The sequence below is a fragment of the Pelmatolapia mariae genome, linkage group LG14, assembly GCF_036321145.2.
Source record: "Pelmatolapia mariae isolate MD_Pm_ZW linkage group LG14, Pm_UMD_F_2, whole genome shotgun sequence".
In the NCBI taxonomy this organism is placed as follows: domain Eukaryota; kingdom Metazoa; phylum Chordata; class Actinopteri; order Cichliformes; family Cichlidae; genus Pelmatolapia; species Pelmatolapia mariae.
Window position 1 is genome coordinate 15646660 of NC_086239.1, and position 20565 is coordinate 15667224.

A 20565-nucleotide genomic window follows, 5' to 3' on the forward strand; every position below is an offset into this window, starting at 1 on the left:
GGACTGTTGTCTTGCTTTGCTGCATCAAAGGCCCACTTGCTGCTATTTTAAGCCTCCTGCTAATCCCTTCCTGCAGGACCAGTAACACACACTGGTGGTTCAGTGCTCCAGTAAACAAGGTCAAGGACAACAGACCTTTCAGCTCCTAAGCAGTGTTAGCAACTAAACCAACACTTTCAGGAGTCACAAACTTGACATGAAGACACCCCAGCACACATACGCAAACCTCACACACACACACACACACACAAACACATACAGACAGAAGGAGATAATGAAGGCGTGACTTACGTTGTACCAGCTTTGGCTCTTCTGTGGAAAGAGAAAAAGAGGAAAAGCATTTAACTCCGTGGAACTAGTGAACAGTGCAGCAGGCTCGAAGGCTTATGCAGATATACACAATCACCTTTTTAATAACCAGATCCATCAGATGTAAAACAATATTTTTTTAACAGCAGAATTCCCCACACTATTTAAATAACATACTCTATCCTGAACATGGAAACCATGGAGGGTTAAATTATCTTCCAGTCCACTTACGTATGCACCCAGACAGACATGTCTACTTATGAATCAAATATAGGACTTTTCCTCAAATCTTCCAAGGAAGACCTGCTTCCTGTGTTGGTGGAACTGAAAGTAATTTAATTCTAAAGCATGTTGCGTGCTGCATTCGCTGACTGGATATACTATGTTTGTATTTCAAAATACCTTTACAACAAGACGTACATCGATATGTCTTCAAAAATCATCACATTGCCTGTGTGGAGTTTATTTTTTAAAGAAAATGTAAAATTAATTCACCTTTGTAGTTTAGTGAGAGCTGTGATGATATTTAAATGACCTGTAATGGGTGTGAAACGTGTCACTGGGGATTTTCTATAATTTGTTCATTTGAGGTCTCTTCTTAGACAAACAATCACGTCTGTTGCGGTTTTACAGCAGCAGAGGGCAGCAGAGGTGCGGCCTAATAAGATTCACAATTCCATTCACATAAACACACCTTCAACTCTAACAGTCTAAAAGCAAAAAGTCCCACAGAGGGAACATGCAGGTGATCATTCAAAGGGGAGAACAAAGAAGAGGGTTTTCACGGGAAGAAGACGGGGACTAAAGAGGAGAAAGTGCATCATACAGCATGTGTCTGGCAGCAGAGGGACGATTGACAAAGAAATATTATATTAATAAAAGAACAAAAAAAACCCCAGACTGGCACAGTAAGTTAAGTCTGATGTGAATAACAGACTTTGCGGATAATCCAGAATGAGTTTTGGCAAAAACACAGAAAAAAAAAAGTCGATGATGTTGATTGTGACAGTGTAACTGAAGAGTGAGTCATATGTTTCGTATCACACTTTGACTTGGCAGCTTTAGAAATTGCCACAAAACACAAATCATGGACTGAATGAAGCCCTAAATATTGCAAAACTGTAATTTTAAAACACAGAAATATTTAGTTTGTTTGTTTTCTGTTCAACGGGGTTTGCTGCTTTTCTGGTGTGCACAGCATTAGCTAGCATTTAGCTGCAGAAGCAGGCTCAAGGCCTGGCTGTGATGATAGCTGGGCCAATGTGCGCCACTCTGATCTGAAGGTGACAGAGAGAAATAACTCAGAGTCCACTGTCTGGACAAGGCGTGCATGTATGCATGTGCCACTGTGTTTGACTTCCTGTGACTACATGAGAGGAGCGACAGAGTTCTTGGTTTAAATTTCAGGACATATTGTTTTAAAGAAATAGTTTTGTGTCGGGGCAAAAGATTTGGCTCGAATAATAATATTTTGTCATTTACAATGCTGACAATCACTACAGTGGAATCAGTCTTCTGATTAAACCGGGCTGATTATTTAACATTTCAGAATGAAATCAGGATCCTTTCGCATTGAGTCAGAGGGTGGGGGCGCACTGGAAAGGACAAGAGGGACAGGAACTAGAAATCCATCTCTATATGATGGGTAAGTGGAGGCCTAAGGGACTCAATGGGAGGCAGCAGGGATTGTGAATGGGTCAAATGAAAACAAGAAGAAATGCTTACTTTAATCAGGTTTAGCCTGTCATACTGAAAGAAAATTAAAGAGAAAACAAAAATGTCAACTAAAGCAATGAGCAACGTAAACACTGACAGGAATGGAAACGAGACACACTGATATCGTAAGCGCCTGTGGCTCAAGTACAACTCTGAAATAACACTGCCAATACCAATGTAACAGCGTCAGAGGGCTGACTGAGGGGTTAGATTTGCCTCTCCATCTAGCTGGATATGTTACATTAGGTGCCTGATTGATTAGTATTACATCATGACTGCCGTTTATGCTTTCTTGCATAGAGGCACGGCGCACACGTTTCTTCTACCAAATGCATCTTTGATTTGTGCATCATTAAGGTTGGGGCGATCGAGCTCACGTTGCTTGGACCTAATGCCATTGCTGAGGTCATGTGACCACTGCAGGCCACAGAGGCTTTATATATGTATACATATATTATATATATATATATATATATATATATATATATATATATATATATATATATATATCTATATATATGGGAAATATTGCAAAAGAGTTAGGGTGGGGGTGGAGAGGGTTCGAACTGTGGCACATAAAAGGAGAGTGATGTGATCAATTAGGATCTATGTGTGTGCGTGTGTGCACTAAACTGATTGTGTGACTGCGCAGCAGCAAACAGAGCATCAGGAGGGCTCTCTTCACACCAACCTCCCATTTACTGACTCACTCTCCCATTTTTGCATCTTTCTATTCATTTATGGTAAAAAAAAAAATTGCTTTTTAATCGCACCCTATAGCCTGAGTCACTGTATAGCCGAGCCATAAATTGAATGACTGACATGAAAAACACCGTGACAAGTAGCAAATTAGATGATGGGGCTACAGTATAGCTGATGCACCAAAACGTGACCGCAGTCTGGAGAATTTTGGGGCTTGTGGTGCAAGAAAAATTTATTAATTAAATATAAAAAAAGAGATAAGATGAATTTCTTTCATGTGATGACAGAGAGGCTGCTTAAATAAAGATCCGGTCCTGCTGCTCTGGACTAGGATGCTGGCAGGATTTTAAAGAGTTCATCCTTCTACAGCAAGGGAATTACAGTACACAGCATAACAGATATAAAGCACTCATTACCGCAGTGTAATAGTGAGATAAGTTTGTACAGAGAGTTACAGGACAAAGGCCCAAGCAGGGAACAGGAAGAGGAGGTGAGGAAGGAATCTGGACAATTATTTGCAATGTTTATTTATCTATTTAGTGAATTTCTCTACATCTGAATAGGAAAAAAAACAACAAATAAACCTGATGTGACATTTCTGTAGAAATTCATGTCATATAAAACCACCAGAAAGGGAAAGGAAGGAAAGAGGAAAAGGAAAGGAAGTGAGTGAGGTTGCGTAGGGTTATTGGTATTGCAAGAAACGTCCATCTGCTGTGATGAAGGGTGCAGATGGGGATCGCAACGGCTGCAGTGTGCACAAGGGGGCAAGCCGGGTTTCAGGGGGAAGCATTCGAAAAACAGGAATGTTGTTTTTTGGGTTTTTTTTTTTCACAGCGCAGCTCACAAGACAGGAGGTGTTGCAGAGGGGAAGTGGGCACGGAAATATTAGAAGAACAGAAAAAAAGAGTAATGCTTACTTTGGAAAGACGCTTGTGAGACTAGCATGCAATCAGGAGAAGAACAAAGAACAAAAAAATCAGATAGAAAAATGAAACCCCAAAACGAAACAAACTGCAAGAAGAAACAGCTGACAGTACCAACAGAAGAGCTGAACAGTCTTTATCAGATGGTATGTATTATCATTATGGCATGTAGCAGCAGCAGCAGCAGCAGCGAAGAGAGAGACGGCGTGCACAGTGTGATGTGGAGGAATGAAAACGATCTCAAAAACCCAACGGAGATCAGCGGAGACGGATGAGGCAAAGGCAAAAAAGGAGATGGAGTGTGATGGCTTGTATCTTCTGTGAGAATACCTGACTTTCAAAGATTTAAATTTGCTTGTGACGAGAAATGCTGATGAGAACTCAGATAGATCCAAAAAAGAAAAAGCTCCAACACTTGAAAGCTACACAGAGAACATGCTCAGTGCAAGAAATCCTAATCTCTGATTTGAAACCATTGTTTACATTTTACATTTGTCAATGTAAGTCATTTCCTGGATTAATTTTGTTGTTTAGCAAGCTAAAACAGGTACAGCAGGAATATAAAACTTTACTGATTGGCTTCTTTAACCTTTTATTGTAAAATTAGTGAAAAAAATGTGTGTTCAGGGACTGAGGAGCAATAGAGAGAACAGTGTTATCTGTTCAGATTGGTTTTGGAGGGGTGGAGTGATAGTTACAGATCATCAGTCACCTACCAAGTCAATAACCGATCCTAACACGTGCGTCACTACACTAGAAAATAACTAAAGCCGGGCCAACACTGACGTATTAGTGCAGCCACAGTTACACAGCTGGATCACAAGAGTTAAAATATCATCACGACTGTCAGAGAGTCAGGAGGACTAATTTAGAAGATGAAAAAATGTAATGCAACATAGCAGGGCTAAAATCACAGAGGAAATCCAAAGCATGGCAGGTAGTTGCTAACCTCATTTCGCTGCCCTCCTATTGATTTATGTCTGTTTTCTACACGATTATATTCTTGCTGAGCGTAAGCGTTCACGTTATAAAACCAAGTCTTCTCCGGAGTCCTGAAATTCGTCTCCACCATCTTACTGTATTTGAGCCAAAGTGGAAACAACAACGTAAAAATTATTATGTAATAATGTAATAATGTGCATGCTGAGGTTTGAGGTTAAAGACAACATCAAAGCAGTTAACACTTTATACTAAATATCATTGTTAAATGGTGAATAGATAGCTAATAAACAGCTTACTTATTTTGAACAAACGGTTTTTGACATTATATTACATTATAATTAATAATGTTTAATAACTGGTTAAAATAAGCAGCTTTAAATGCTCAGTATTCAGTTAAAAGGCGTGCCTGATAATAATTGATGCCAAATCAGTTAGTCAGTGATAATTCCTTCACACTGAAATAATTTTTTACTACAGTTTAATTAATTCTCAATGAATAATTTATTACTGAGGATTATTACTAAGTGTTCCACTTAGGCCTTATCCTGCCCATCTCACCTTTATCTTTGTCTGGTGTCCCACTGTTAAGCAGCTCTGTGTGACGCAAAGTGTTGTCGAGGTGTACAGGCGCCTCTCTTTCTGCAGTTCTGAGTGTTTTGGGTGGAAAGGACACACAGCTCAAAAAGGGCTGAGAGATGCTGAGAGCTGGATCCTCTGTTTTTTCCGTTTTTAAAAAAAAATATGCCAGTGAAAGTGCACCGTGTTTCAGCCTGTATTGTATTTCCATCTGATCAGATTCCAGATGATGCATCGAGAAGATAAAAAAGGCGAATCTCCCATGTACTCACCTTTGAGTTCTTTCCCCCGCTTCGTGCTGACTGCACAGAGTACGTTCTCTGGACAACCTGCTCAGGCGTGGAGGGGGACTTGTCAGAGGAGTGGTCTGAACCCTTCTCCACCATGTTCTCACCCTCCTGGCTCTGTGGTGTGGGAGAGCGCGAGCGTTTACGCAGGACTGGTGAGCAGGCGGGCGTGCTCTTGTTTGAGTTACTGGCAGTGCTAAAAAAATAAAAATAAAAAAAAAGAGAAAAAGAAGAGAATTCATTCCAATGTGATTTACCCTCACAACAAATATTAAGACAAACTGCTCTGCATGACAGCGCTGACCTACAGGTCAGTGTGGACAGCAGCACAGCACGTACACTGTTTGCTCAGCCTTACATCACTTGAGGCTTAATAGGCTTGAAGCACCATGTGCTAACCTGGCTAATAATGGCCAAGCTAATACAGGAACTCGAAAACAACAACAACAACAAAAGCAGCAATGACGAAACGAAATGGAGTAAGCTAGATTCACATAGTTATTAAGAAATCTTTAGAAAAAAATATCAAATTTGAATGATCCTCACTGTGATATTTACTGACCTGTCTATTTCTGTTTTGCATGCAGTCCCAGACCTTAACTGTGCACAAGGTTCCTATCTGCTAGGCTCTGTGATCCAGAACTAGACTATCTCAAACATCTCTGGCTGAGTAAGGAGCCTTCTTCTCCTAATGACAGAAGCTAACAAAAGGCCCTGTAAGTGATCTGTGTGACAGTGTGCCTGCCAGGCCTGGTTACTTGACATGGAGTTATGCAAGCCATTACGTCAGTCGATGGCTGCTGTTAGTGGTCATGAATTACTGATCTACCGTTACATTTGGGACTTCACTGCAGCTTGGAGCCTTGAATCATAGAGAGCGGTGATGACAGCTTCTGTCTGACTGTCAGATGCTGCTGTACCAATAGCTGCTTGATTTTAAAAGACAAGGACATCACAGAGCCTTCACATCTGTTGACTCACTAAGATAAATAATGCACGCCACTGACATCAATACATATGATTACCTAAAGTTCAGTTTTTTCAGTCGATGATCATTTTAAGTATAGTGTACATTGTGTATTCCTTAGTGATGCTGTTAAGAATACATTTAAGGGAAAGCTATCCTTAAAAGACATTAATTGTTAAACATTTAGAATTTTAAGTATACATTAATTTCTGCCAACGGTAAAGGACCACCACATGAGATTTTAGTGCAGAGCTACAGTTTAGCTTTCTAATTAGTATTTTTATTGCCTCTCACGCTCCCTCTTGTGCTTTTTGGTGTTTCATATTAACTTCTGGCGTTGTACAGGCCAAGATGCATGCTATTAAAGTTTGCAGCTTGCTGATCTGATATGCACTGTGCAGTACGATCTCTGTCTCAGCCAGAAGATTTGTAGTTAAGTGCATATACGACACACCTGGAAGTTGGGGGACAATCAAGCAAATACTTTGATTTTAGCACAGGCAACACCCAACCCATAACCTGCTGAATTTCCAAATAAAGGATGACATACTAGATCAAAATCACAACAGACAATGACATTATGACATTGGTTATTCAGAACGACACCTGTGCTGCTTTTCTTTAAAGGTGAATGCGTGGTTTTGTAAGGTTATACATTTTTTATGATGTAAGCAGATTCTTGTCTGGGCTACAAAACACTGTGGGAAACCCTGTGGGCAACTGCACATGATGATAGGAGGATGGAGAATGGCACAAACTGTGGCACATGCCTGTAAGTGGTGGGGCGGCTGTTGTGTTCCGTGCTGCAGGTGGACGTGTAAACCAACATGAAGCACAAAGGTGTTCAATGAATGTCTTTTATGTTTGGTCAGATAGAACATTTGTGTTTTGGGGACTTTTGGGAAGACATGATGGGCAGATTTCTATTTTTTATTACTGGGTTGGATGCAAACCCTGTTACTCCATGGCGATTGGGCCCTTAAAACTGTACTATGTGCTGGGTCTTCTTCAGTGTGTTTGAATTCCAGAACAAAAATATAGATATAATTAAATACAAGACCCTTTTATATACTAGTTCCTCACTAATGTACCGTATTTGATCCATGACAAATTTAAGACAGATTACCATCATACTTTTTTATTGTAATAGGCTGTGACACATGGTGAATTCCCAACCAGTTCACCCCATTCTAGTATTTTCTCAACAATTCATGTGAAAGCATAAATAAATCATGATTGAAACCACGTATGTAAGACCAAGTGATGCACAAAAATACAATTTAAGATGAGCACCCTGTGCACCATGTGCCCCTTGACTGGGACAGGTGACTTATAATCAGAACAGCTGTCACCAATTTCACAAATATCAACCAGAAAAGGTGCAAGTAGCGCACTGTACCAAACCTTAGAAGAGCACAGGTACATCAAATAGATGTATTAACAATATATATCAAAATACAATAGCTACAGAACTGGAATCTCATGGCAAACCAAACCTGCACCAAGACAGTCCACACTCAGTCATGCGTCTGTGCTCTCAATGATCTCATAACTGCAGACACAAACACATTTTTGTGCAAATAATACAGATAAAACATACCGTTTTCGTGACTTTGCATCCAAACAGAGCATTTTACTGTAAGACATCAAATCTCAGTCTGCACATTTGTTTGTTTCTTTGTCCGCCAACTCCAACACCTACATCACCAGGAGCTGAGCGATAAAACTTGGCGCACGGGTGCATCTTAGGCTCCTTTAAGTTCTTTTCCATATAAGATATTATGATATCACCATGTTGCCTAGGAACCACCTAGCAATGGGCAACTTATATGAGCTGCTTTCAGTATTGATGCACCTACATCCTTTTATTTCATTATAATGACATTTTATTTATGTCCACAAAACTTAATTTATACACCATCAGACACTTGATGGCTTCATTTAAAAATCTGCCAAATCCAACATAGGGAGCTACCCACTATGATGACCCCTTGTGAATAATTTGTATTACCCCATCAGGTTGCCTGGCAACCACCTAGCAATATGTAAAAATGACCCGTTTTTAGCATTTATGTGCCTGCGACATCTTATGAAAGCATCCTGTTGCCTTAATTAAACAAGAAATAGCACAAATAGGCCAACAATACTATAGCATGGGCATGTACTGGGTTTGTAAATGTGCCTGTCGTGTTATTTTGCATGTCACATCCTAGGCTGGTCACTCTCACTCACACTAGCAGGTCTGGACTAGAGCTGAAAGACTGGATGGAGTTCCCATCTGGTCCTATGAAGGTTAATTATACTAAAAGTCAAAATGCTTGGATACTACAATGTATCTACAATGTAGCTTGGTAGCATCACCAAACAAAAATAGACGATACATAAAGATAATGGCTTCTATAAGGGTTGCCTGAAGAGCAATGCATAATTCATGTGAATCCATGTGAAGTTTGAGAGATGTGGTTGGGTAACCAAAACTAGCAAATAGAAGATATAACAAAAAAGACATGGCTCATCTCTTATAATGTCCCCGCATGCAAAACATGTACAGGGACCCCTACTTGTTGTTTTCAGTAAAAGGAATGCACGGATCACCTCTCCCTTCCAGATACACGGCAGTAAACAATGGAAACACTGAATCCGTCATCAGCATATGAATGACTAAACCCAATCGGTCATTCACACAAGAGTTTGCTCTTTGAACCAGCGGGCTAAGTGTGGACAGAGTGAACATGCAGCCTGCGCTAGCCTGGAGAAGAGTGGACAAAAGCATCAGTCGCAACTGCTTTGTTCTTAACTCCCTCATGAAACACAACACTGAGACACAAAGCGAGGACCTGTCACAGCATTATCTCCGGACGCTAGTATGTGGGGAGATGTGATTAATGTCAAACACAGAGTTCGGCAGTAGATTAATAGACAAGGCTCTTACTGTTATCACGTCATATGAAAATGCCGTATGTAACAGACATGACAAACACTGCAAACTTATATGCACTATTGGTTGTATTGGAGCTAAAATAGGGCAAGAGTCCCTACTGGGTCATAGGGTGGCAATGATAAAGTGGCCTGAAGGCTGCTGTGTACACTTATATTCACTGACATATATACAGTATACACACAGAGAGAACTTGAAGAAATTTATCAGTTTAAAAAACCCCCAAAAACATATCACTTGGAGCATTGCCTACTACAAAGCTCAAACACAGCTCTACTTTGAATGAAGATCGCTATAGCAACAGTGGACAGGATGGCTTAAATATTCAATGTGTGTGGCTAAATATACTCAAGCTCTGCAGTCAGAGAAGCTGTCTGAGCCGAAAATACAGCAGGATGGTGATGTGACAGACAATACCGCACGTGACAGACAATACCTCACAACCCATCTGGGCACCGTCATTGCACATTTCATGATTAAGCAAGTGTTTGTGTCTTCAAACAAACAGCTGTCATTTAAACATTGATTATTCACACTGCATCTGAGAAAACGTGAAGGTACAAACACAACTTGGCTCCGGAAATGTTTGGATTTCGCCTCTGTATCCCAGCAAATGGAGTTGAAATGAACTGAGATCCAGGGGAAGTGCAGAGGCTCGGCTTTAATTCAAGAGACCTGATAAATTGTTACATTAATTGTTGAATAATTGCAGACTTTTTTAATGCTCAGACTCTTTTAAATGTAAGTGAAAAACTCAAAACCTATTTTGTGGACACCTATGGGGCTATTTCTTTATTTCATTAAGCAGATAAGAGATCTGAAGATGATTCAAAGTGTGACAACTGCAACTGTAAGCTGTTTCTGTGAACCCAAAACACGCAGCCAAAAATATTTTTTCAATGCAATGTACATGAAGTAAATGAAGACTAGGATGACTTATTTCTGTGCTTTTGTTGGTTCTGAGCAGTAGCTTGGACTGAGTCGAGCTAAGATTTGATGATACAAGTAAGTTGTATAGTTGTACAAATAAGTTTTGCCTAGTTACATAAAAAAACCCAGACAACTGACTTCAAGGTGTTAATCACACAGGATCTTGATGTGCCAGCCATTCACAATAGGTCAAGTTCTTGCGCTCATAGTGAAAGAAAAAAGAAAAGAAAAGAAAGAGAAACAAGCTCGCTGTTTGCACCACTTTGTTACAGTCTTTTCTTTAAATAAGCTCTAAAGCCCTAAATCCAACCGGCTCAAGCTGTCCAAATGCTCAACTTCACAATAGAACAGAGTTCCGGGCCTTTCCATGGGCCCCACTTGTTTTCACAGTTTTGCTGACCCTGGAAAATACCCATCTGGCATTGGTCCTTCAGCTCTGCTTGCTCCCAAAGGACCATGAGGAGCACCACGCTCGCTAGCAACCACTGCACATGCGCTCCCAGGAATGCGCGCATTGAGCACCCAGGAGCAGAAGTAAACATGGGCATGCGCGTGGACGCACAGTATGTATGCCCACTAATCACGCCAGGCACGTCACAGCTCGCTTTGTCTTGCCGAACTGATAAAAATAGTGACATCGCACACACAATCTACAAAATAATACAGAGTAAACCACTTTGGTATTTAAATGCGCCTGTGAACTGCACAGATTACATAAGCAAAACCATTCTACCCCACCCATCCTTTTTTTTCCTGCATATGCACAGTGGCACTAACGCATGCATCACAGAATCCACCATACCCCTGATGAAAGACACGGTCCCTCAGCACCTCCTCACAGCAGCCCTCAAGGCAGCGACAGCCCTCGCTGGCCACCGTCACACACTCAAACACCACCATGTCCTCGTAGGCAGCTCCCAGTGATGAGCTGTTCACCCAGTGGATCATCCCACAAACTGCACACTGCACTTCTTTTCTCTCTCCGTGCAAAAGAAAAGGTAGCTGGAGAAAAACATGGTGAGAGTGAGAGAGACAGAGAAAAAAAAATGGAAGAAGGAGGCTGGGTGATTTCCTTCAGTAGGCTTAGAGCCACTGATCTTCCCCAGCCAGCTCTGATCTCCTAATAACCAGCTTATGTTGCCCTTAACACCACCTGCCAAAGAAGACGCATTGGTGGTCTGAGGTGCAGCTCTCATCCTCCTAGGATTTTCCTTCTAAATAGAACGTGTTGATCCAAGCAGGGAAACTCATCATTATGCCGGCTCCGTATCAGTCTGTCTGAATGCAGGCAGGTATGCAGGCAGTTGTTCCCAGAACTAACCTGCTTGTAGCCATGTAGGGAGCCACTCCGCAGCGCTCAGCCCCTTTCAATCAGCTTCATTCACGCAGCGGGAGCCTTAGATGAGGAACAGGAAGAAGGAGAGAGGAGGTGGATGAAGGGTGGGGGGGAGAGGAAAGAGGGATGAGGGATAAAGGGGAGGAGGGTGGACGAGTTCCGGAGCATGCCAGGAGGATGAGAGGTAAAGAAGGAGGAAGCAGACGCAGCAGAGCGAGCTAAAGGGAACATATTTTGTTCCCAACAGATGGAGAGAAGCCACCGAAGCCAGGATATCAGACCTTGTTCTTCTCTTTCTATCATGCGCTCGCCTCTCCTTTGTCAGATACGGGCTGATAAGCTCCCGTTCTCTCTTAGCAACCTGCACTTTTCCGTTCCCCCATTTTCTTCCTCTGCTCTCTCAGCCATTGGATCATCTGTCTGCTTATTGCCTCTCCTAGTATCCAAGCGAGGCTCTTCCTCTCGCGATCGCTGCTGCTGGTTCACAGAATTTCAGGGCTGCAGGCTGACAATAGATAGAAGAGACTGAAAGAGAATGTGCGAGCCAGGCTAGAGCGAGAGCCGGTGAGAGACAGAGACAGAGCTAATGAGCAAAGAGATGGCTTTCACTTTGCATTCCACCTCTACCCAGCGCCGGTGCACTGAGCCTGCTTCTTCCTCAATTATTCATGTGTTTCATGAATCGGAGGGGCTGACATCACCGGCATTCAGGTCACTTTACACTGGAAGCTCCTTCGAAATCGCATAATGAGCCACCCATTTCTCAGTGGTAAACACATTTCATGTTTTACACACACACACACACACACACACACACACACACACACACACACACACACACACACACACACACACACACACACACACACACACACACACACACACACACACGTCTGGTTTGCTATCCTCGTGGGGACATCCCATTGACATAATGCTTTCCCTAGCCCCTTACCCTAACCCTAACCATTAAAAATGAATGCCTAACCCTAACCCTTACCCTAAACCTAACCATAACCTAATTGTAACCCTGACAGTAAAACCGCATTTTGAGTGTGAAAATTGCTTTCAACCCCGAGGGGACCTGGATTTTGGTCCCCACGGTGCAGAAAGTCCCCACCAGGATAGTAAAAGTCAGATTTTGGTCCCCACCAGGATAGTACGAACCCGTACACACACACACACACACACACACACACACACACACACACACACACACACACACACACACACACACACGCACACGCACAAAGCCATAGTGTTTTTTTTCTAATACTAGAAGTAACCCCAATTCATATATTTCAAAAAATCATAGCTGCTGATGCTCCCTGTATGTGTCCAACAAATATTTAGGATTAACCTGCGATTCATCTGTGGAACTGTCACTCCATAGCTCCTAAAGCATTCTGTGTTTCCACTTTGTCTCATGGTCAAATGAATAAATAAAGATTAAAATAAAAAGCTGTATCATTGCTATCCATTTTAACGCAGATATACAAGCAGTTCACTTTGCATTGTAATACACGTGTGCGACGCCTGTCATTACTCATTCCTGCTGTAGTGGAGAGTGCTTCCTGAACTTGATCTCACCTCTGATTGTTTTGCATTTTAAAGCAAAGAGTGCAGCAATAATCAAACATGCCCCTGAATATAAAAGGCATCGCTGATTTAAACTTCACATGAACCTACAGTACTTTCCCCCGCAGCAGTGAAAACACATTATTTTTACAGACAGTTACATTATACTTTAATGATGTTTCATTAATGCATGCTCAAGCTCTAATTACGGAATATAAAGGTGCATAGTTTTACAAATTTGGTATTTTATACATGGGCGTTTGAGTCATAAAGGTAAAAAAAAATAGAAAACACAGGATTACAAAAACAGATTGGCCTCTTATGGATTTCACATGGCACAGTAGGAGAAGTGGATGTGTAAATAACAAAATAAACCATCCCTAAATCCCATTAAACTGTTCACAGTGATGACTCATAGTCACACTAGTTCCATTTTCATACGGCCATTTTGCTACAGGGTGCCGCAGCATTCCTGTTTATTTCATGTGTTCATGTGTAGAAGGGCTCAGTCCCCTCTCTTCACCCAAGTCTGATGCTTCCAGGATCTCAGCTCCCAAACTAGTCACAGGTTTCATAGACGTCACGACCTGCTCGAAGTTTTAAAGCCTGTTTCTGTTATTTTTGTTGCATTTAGTTTTTATAGCAATGTTAAACTAATGTTGGTGCTTCCTACCTCTGCTTAGCATTAAATACTATCAATACTGGACTTTCTTTTCCAGTTTCTAGTTTTTTAAACGTGCATACAGTATAACTGTATTTACGCTGGTGGGTTTGGGATTAGCGAACCATGTACCAATTAACCTAACCCCACTAACTGTGGGAGGAAGCCGGCCACGCAGCCAGGTGTCGGAATCGAATTCAGGACCTTCTTGGTGTGAGGCAACAGTGCGAACAATAACTACCTGGATTACATTATTTAACACAAAGTCACACAATCATTCACATGCCAGCTTTGTGAGCCATTAAAATTCTGTTGTTATCTATAACTTATCGAATTAGACATATTTACACCTTCATGTAAGTCAAACAGATGCAAGGTTTTGGCTATAGGACTGGAACGAAACCCCTAATGAGGTACAACTGGTTTCTAATTATTATGGGTGAACCTGTTCTATGTGAAACCTAAAATGTTTGTTTATATTTACTATATTAATTATTACTATGATTTGCTTCTAACTGCACATTGTTGTGAGACTATAATAAGCTTGCAACAGCAGAAACCTGTCACATGTACATGCCAGGAAAAGTCATTTTAAGGTAATGAATTCACATTCACAGCCATTTACACACGCAGGCTATCGCAGTCAGTAATCACCTCTGTGTCTGTAAAAAGAAGCAAACTGAACCTTTAGCTGTGCTGCTGGAAAGACTTGACCCTGGGGCTGCAGCATTGCTGGCTGCCTCTGTGGGAGCGCTCAGCGGAGCTGTGCTGTGGAACAAAGGGAGCTGGTCCACTGAGCTGGACTACTGTGTGCCGTGATAAGCCCGCCCAGACTCACACCAACAAGTGACCTACTTAGAGAACCTCTGTTCTCATTGTTGTTGAACCCGGGGGATACACAGATGGTCAAATTGACCACACACTCACAGACATGGTATGAAATGAACAGCCGTGTTTACGTAGCTGCTCCTTTGCAGCTACGTAATGATGATTGACAGGTTTAAAAAACAAGTCATTTGATTTCATACAGTTAATTTTGCTGATGATGTACACAAAACACACCACAAACGTTAGAGTCTCCTATGATTTTTGAGAGGAAGGCGTGCTGTTTACAGAGTTGTCATGACGACACCAATGTGACGATGCCTTGCTGGGTCGGAAATGTCTGTCAGCCTGACTGTGTCGGCCGTGCAGCTACCATGGCAGCCTGTCAAGCCATTCATGTGCACCGCTACTTGAAATGTTCCCAAGTCGAGGGAGAAGTAGAGAGCTGGAGGGTGGTGTGTTTGTGAGTCGGGGGGGGGGGAGCTGATGCAGTATTTAAACACGCAATTAGCAATCAAAAAATCCCAAGAGTTCAAGCTGATGGTCGGTGTTTCCATTTCTTTTGGGTTTTTTTTTTTTTTTTTTTTACCAAATAAAGGAGACTGAAAGACTGACATAACACTTTCTGCATCAATGTACAGTGTGTCCACACAGTAAAAAAAACCCAAAACATGCGGGGCATTATATAGGTTACCTTTCCTAAAACTATTTAAATCTATTCCCACAAGCATGACTTTAGTCCCAGGCTTAATTAAAATGCTTAATTATCCTCTCTGTGAGACAACCTAACATAGGCAGGCCTGTAACAATTTTTGGGTTCTTATTGAAGCTGTCACCTCTGGGTACAGGAAGCTGTTTTAAACGCTGATATAATTAAACATGCCGAATTAAATTCCAAACCACAGCTTGATGAGGTAATTTGAGAACTCAAGGTGTCAGAGAGGGACAGGAAGGGACGGGAAAGTGGCAACCGGATTAGGCCCCTGTAGGACACTTTGTCCCAGTGGGACGTGGCACAGCCACTGCCATCTGCAAGGGATACACAGGCGGAAGCAGGCTGGGTGACAAAGCTCTGGGCAGGAGGTAGGGTGAGGGAAACAAAGTGAAGTATTTTTAAAGTTTGAAAGTCAAATAAGTAAGTAGTGTTACTACTAATGTTTGAAATATGTAATTAAATATTTTGATGAGAAACACAGGAACACCCTGGTGTTCTTATGCTGTTATGCTGCACTTCTATCCTAAAGTTAAGCCGATACGAGCAATTGATTCGTTTTACAGAAACAAAGATGATAATCAATGAATACCAGTTCTTCAAGCAACAGTTTCCAACACCCAGTAATCATATGATCTCGAATGTGATCTTTACATGGAAAAAATTAAAAGGTTAATTCATACTGTTAGAACTTGATTTGTTAGACAAATGTCTTCTGTGTGTACATTTTCATCCTTTTCTGGGCTATAAGTGAACCACAAGTTCTTATTTGCTGACAGTTAGTATTAAACAAAACCTTTTTTACACTAGTTAAATTCAAACAGGTTTTAGTTAACCTGGTGCATATGGACACATACATTAATAACTACTCCACCTGACTGAGGTAATGCTGTAAAATACAGCATCTAAATTGTATCAATGTTAACTTTACTTCACTGGTCAATCTGGATATTTCATCTCTCTTCTCTAATATATGCCAAACCTTTCAAGTCCTTCATGGTCTCAAAAGTTCTGCCCATGTCAGAGACACAAATACGCATCATCTCCACATTACTGCGGATTATGCATCTATAGCTACCACTGTTTGTGCCCTGAAGACTTTCATGACCCAGTCTAATAAAATATATAGTCTCTTTGTTTAGAGGGGCTTTGTGAGAGATGCATATGTAAAGGTACTGTTTTTAGGCTGATGGCGAAAGAGGAAAGTATATGTTATATATGTGTATATGAACCAGTTTTCTGGTTCCTGAAATATTCATAGTCTACTGACTGTGGGGCCTTTAAGATTGCAGAAATATATATAAAAATATATAGAAATATATATAAAAAAGTTTTTTAAAATGTTATTCCTTACCATTTATTCACATATAAACAAACTTCCTAGTCTTCCTACTTAGGTAACCTGAACCCTGAACTGCTAATGTAAGCATTATTCCTATATCCCTAAGTGCTGTTATGTAACCATCTCTGTGTTTTTCATTGACTTTGTGAATCAATAATTCTGGCTTCGTCAATCATATCCGCTCACACTGCAGACGCAAAAAAAGCTTGCTGCATCGGATGCAGCCTGGGGAACAGTACAGAGTATAATCGGTGATGACAAATGGCTTGTGGCAAGGATGCACTAATAAAATAAGTAAACAGGGGGATGGGGGGACAAAAGAGAGAAAGGCAGATAATCAGCTGAGGCTGGACGGGAAAGCCTTCTGCAGTTTCTCTACACTGCGGAGCCCCCTGTAGTAAACCTGGGAGTCCACTGTGGCCTTGCCTGCTGGTGCAGTGGTCTATTTCTGACTCTGCAGCTGGGTCCAAGATGCTGCACCTATTCCTTACAAAATCTTGACTCTTGACATTTCATGGTTTTGTTTTCAATGCAGGGGGTTTAACGATCACATCTGACACCTCTAATGGCTCTCGAGGACCAGCTGGACAATCAGCAGTTCACACAGAGGCACAGTCTTTTCTTTCTCTCTCTAACACCATGCATATACTGTGCTAAATTAAACGTTCTCTGTACAGAGGCCTGGGAGCTACAATTTTCAAGTCAGCCTAAAATAGCCCAGAGAGCTCAGCACTGGATATTAACTGCCCGAGGCTTTGGATTCTATGTATGCACATGAGGATCTAAAGTATCTATGCAAATTCTTTGCTAGGTGCGAGTATCTAAATATCCCTGCTGTTTTGACTCTGTGTATGACAGCAGTGTATACGGACACAGGACATACATGTAGATAGCTGAGGTAGTGACAGAGCTCTGTTCCACAGCCACAGAGGGGAATACAAATCCAAGTTGTGGATGGAACGACTCCTCAATGCCACTTGCTCCACTTGCTGTCTGAGCATGACGCGAAGCAGGGGAAGGGCATGCATTCGCCATCTACGATCAGTAATGTCGTTATAGACAGAGGAGCCAAACAACTAACTAGACATGTTTGGGGCGAAGCAAAACACACGTTTCTGTATGCGAGTCTGCACACTCACAGTCTGTCCAACTATCCTGCAGCAACAACTGGCTCGTGCCACGTGCAGTGAGTAAGCTCCAGCTCTAGCCTGCTGTCAGTGCCTTGTTGCTACAGCTGCTGTTGGCTGTATGTGCACATCTGCGTGCGAGTATATGTGTGCGTGTGTGTTTGTGAGCAGATTTAAGTCAAATGTCATACCAAGAGCAAACATCCATACACTGCGGACACCGCCAAATCCTGAGCAATCCCCTCCTTCTCCCTTCCCTTTCTCACACACACAAACATGTGCGCACATATCCTGTCTCTCTTCTTCTTCTTCCCTATTCCATGTCTTCTGATTAGTAAGTAATCAACAAACCCCACACTGGATTTCTTTAATACATTGATGAGCGCAGATACGTCCTCAAACCGCTGAGATTAATAAGAATTGCATGTCCAGTGTCAGCTCCTGATTTATAACCTTAATAACAAAATGAAGTGATAGAGGTATGGAATGACCTGCAGGTCGCACTGTTTTGCCTACAAAGTAGATTGCTCCTTGAAGGATGGCGAATAGTGTCATAAATACTGACAGTAGGGAGTTTAGTGCTCAGTCATCTCAGTGATAAATGTGAAACGGGCAACAGATCATAAAGACATCAATAGCATGTGCATGCATTTCTGCCCCATAAGAGCAGGACATGCATGCTAGCCAGCCAAACATGCTGCTTCAGTGTATTGAACTATGGTGTTCTTAACAGATGGCCATTTAATGTAAAGTAACCTAAGCTGTCAGGATACTGCAAACAGATTAACAGAGGACAAACTCAGGTTTAACAGTGTTTCTACCTTATGTAATGATAAGGGTCCTGTATGGATGCAAACAGGAGGACACATTGGCTGACACGAACATACATGCACTCAATATGATTCGTTTTATGAAGGCCTGAGATGAAAAATTCAAAGCTGCTGTCTGCATCTCGAAATACCCGGGGGTTTATGTGATATGTTTGAAATGCATAAAAAAAATAAGGAGAGCAGAAAAGAGATGAAAAAGAGAAGAGACGCAAGAAAACAGAGATAATAAAAGAGAGACATTAGGAAAAAAGAAGAAGACGTCCTGCGGGAAAGAGAAGAAGTCCTCATGAAAGTGAGAAGGAAGGAAGGAAGGAAGGAAGGAAGGAAGGAAGGAGGGAAGGAAAGAAGTGGGACGCACGTTGCCGAAACTGCTCCCCCTCCAGTTTTTTTTCTTCCTGCAGTGTGCCGTAATTCGTCTCTAAAAATATCAAGCAAGAGGAGGAGGAGCATAAACAAACACAGGGGGAGGCGAGGATAAAAAGACGGGCGATAGAAGAGTGCACAGGGAGTGCACAGTGCAGCAAGACAGGCTAGAAAAGAAAGTGAGAGTAGAATCACTTGCTGGTGCTGAATCTGTGTGTCTATGTGTGATAAGGAAGGAGCAGGAAAACAGGCAGGGGGGAAGGCGAGAGCGAAAGCCGCGGAGAGACCGAGGGAGCATGTGCATGCTCTTTTCCAGGCAGCCACGTGAGTGTCTCTCCTCAGCTGCTCCTTTCACACTGAGCCAGCCAGAGGGGAGCAGAGCAGGGTCGCTATAGTCACAGCGGAAAAAGCACGGTACACCACACTGGCCCCACCGGATGCACACGCTCTGGTCACAGCTTACTGGTCCTGAGCTAGCCCTCATTACATGCCAGTTTCTAGCGATTTACATAAACGTGTAGAAATACACAGGTGTTAGACAGAGGGATATGTGCTCGATTTAATAAGCACAGCTAAATAAACATCCATCAAGCCTCACTAAGAGAATGTCATCTTAGGATGACATATGTCATTAAAGCCACAGAGGACAAAACACCAGAAAATAGCCCCAGACATCTAGATGCTGGACTGGGTTGTGCTTAGCATTCATGACAGCCTCACGGCTATTTGGGGGAAGAAATAACGGTAACATTTCAAACACACACATTCGGAGTGCCACATCTCCCTGTCTTTTCTTACCAGGCGAGCTTGAAGCCTTTCATTAGTACAGCGAGGAGTGTCTGATATCCATAGCGTGTTGTGGGCACTGGGCTGCCCGTTCACACCGCCGCATGCTGACTGACAGCCTGCCAGTGCCTCACCTCCCATACACAGAGCAGGAGAGATGCACAGGGAGAAGAAGGGAAGAGAGACACGCACAGGCTGACGGATGGTCGGGAACCAAAGTCTGGATGGATGATCCTCTCGGCTTTCTCCAACCTCTCTGCTACATTCCTTCGCTCGGATCAAGATGCCGCAGTGCTGAGCACTTGTGCCAGAAATTCACACCTCCCTGGGGTTCCTCATTTTTCCCAAAAGAGAAGGAGGTGACCTGCACTGCAACATTCGCAAAGCAAGCTGCAGCATGCAGCAGAAGCACGAGGGCTAGTGATTGCAAATAAAAGCCAACATGGCTAGTTGCTGCTCCTTTCTTTAAAGCCCCGGTCGGCTTTCAATCAGGCTCGCACACTGTCGCTTCAAGCTTCCGTTTGCTCACTCTAACTCTCTCTGCCTCAGCCTCCGCTGCGGATGAAAGCTGCACTTGCTGTGCTCACTATGAGCAGGCGCAGGATCTCTACCCTCCCTCCCCCTCCCTCCTGTTCTCTCTGTCCTTTTCCCTAGATGGCTCTCTTTCTCTATTTCTCTCCAAGATAAGCATAACTAGCCCAGCAGAGAGGGCTAG

The 20565-nt window shown here is 42.4% G+C and overlaps 1 protein-coding gene across 16 annotated transcripts in view; it reads right to left on the reverse strand.

Annotated features, from left to right (window-relative positions):
* LOC134641183 (protein Aster-B-like) overlaps positions 1-20565 on the reverse strand; it is a 77617-nt gene that overhangs the window by 17360 nt on the left and 39692 nt on the right. For 5 of the 16 annotated variants that reach the window (XM_063493445.1, XM_063493443.1, XM_063493442.1 and 2 more), the window contains 4 exons: positions 5444-5654; positions 3648-3668; positions 2035-2058; positions 292-312 (listed from right to left, as the gene is read on the reverse strand). In XM_063493445.1, coding sequence (XP_063349515.1) covers positions 292-312; positions 2035-2058; positions 3648-3668; positions 5444-5654 — 277 coding nt within the window. Of the gene's footprint in view, positions 1-291; positions 313-2034; positions 2059-3647; positions 3669-5443; positions 5655-6020; positions 6042-11095; positions 11354-11614; positions 12104-19862; positions 20415-20565 lie in introns of those variants that run through there. The other 11 variants (XM_063493458.1, XM_063493450.1, XM_063493447.1 and 8 more) reach the window with 7 other exon arrangements.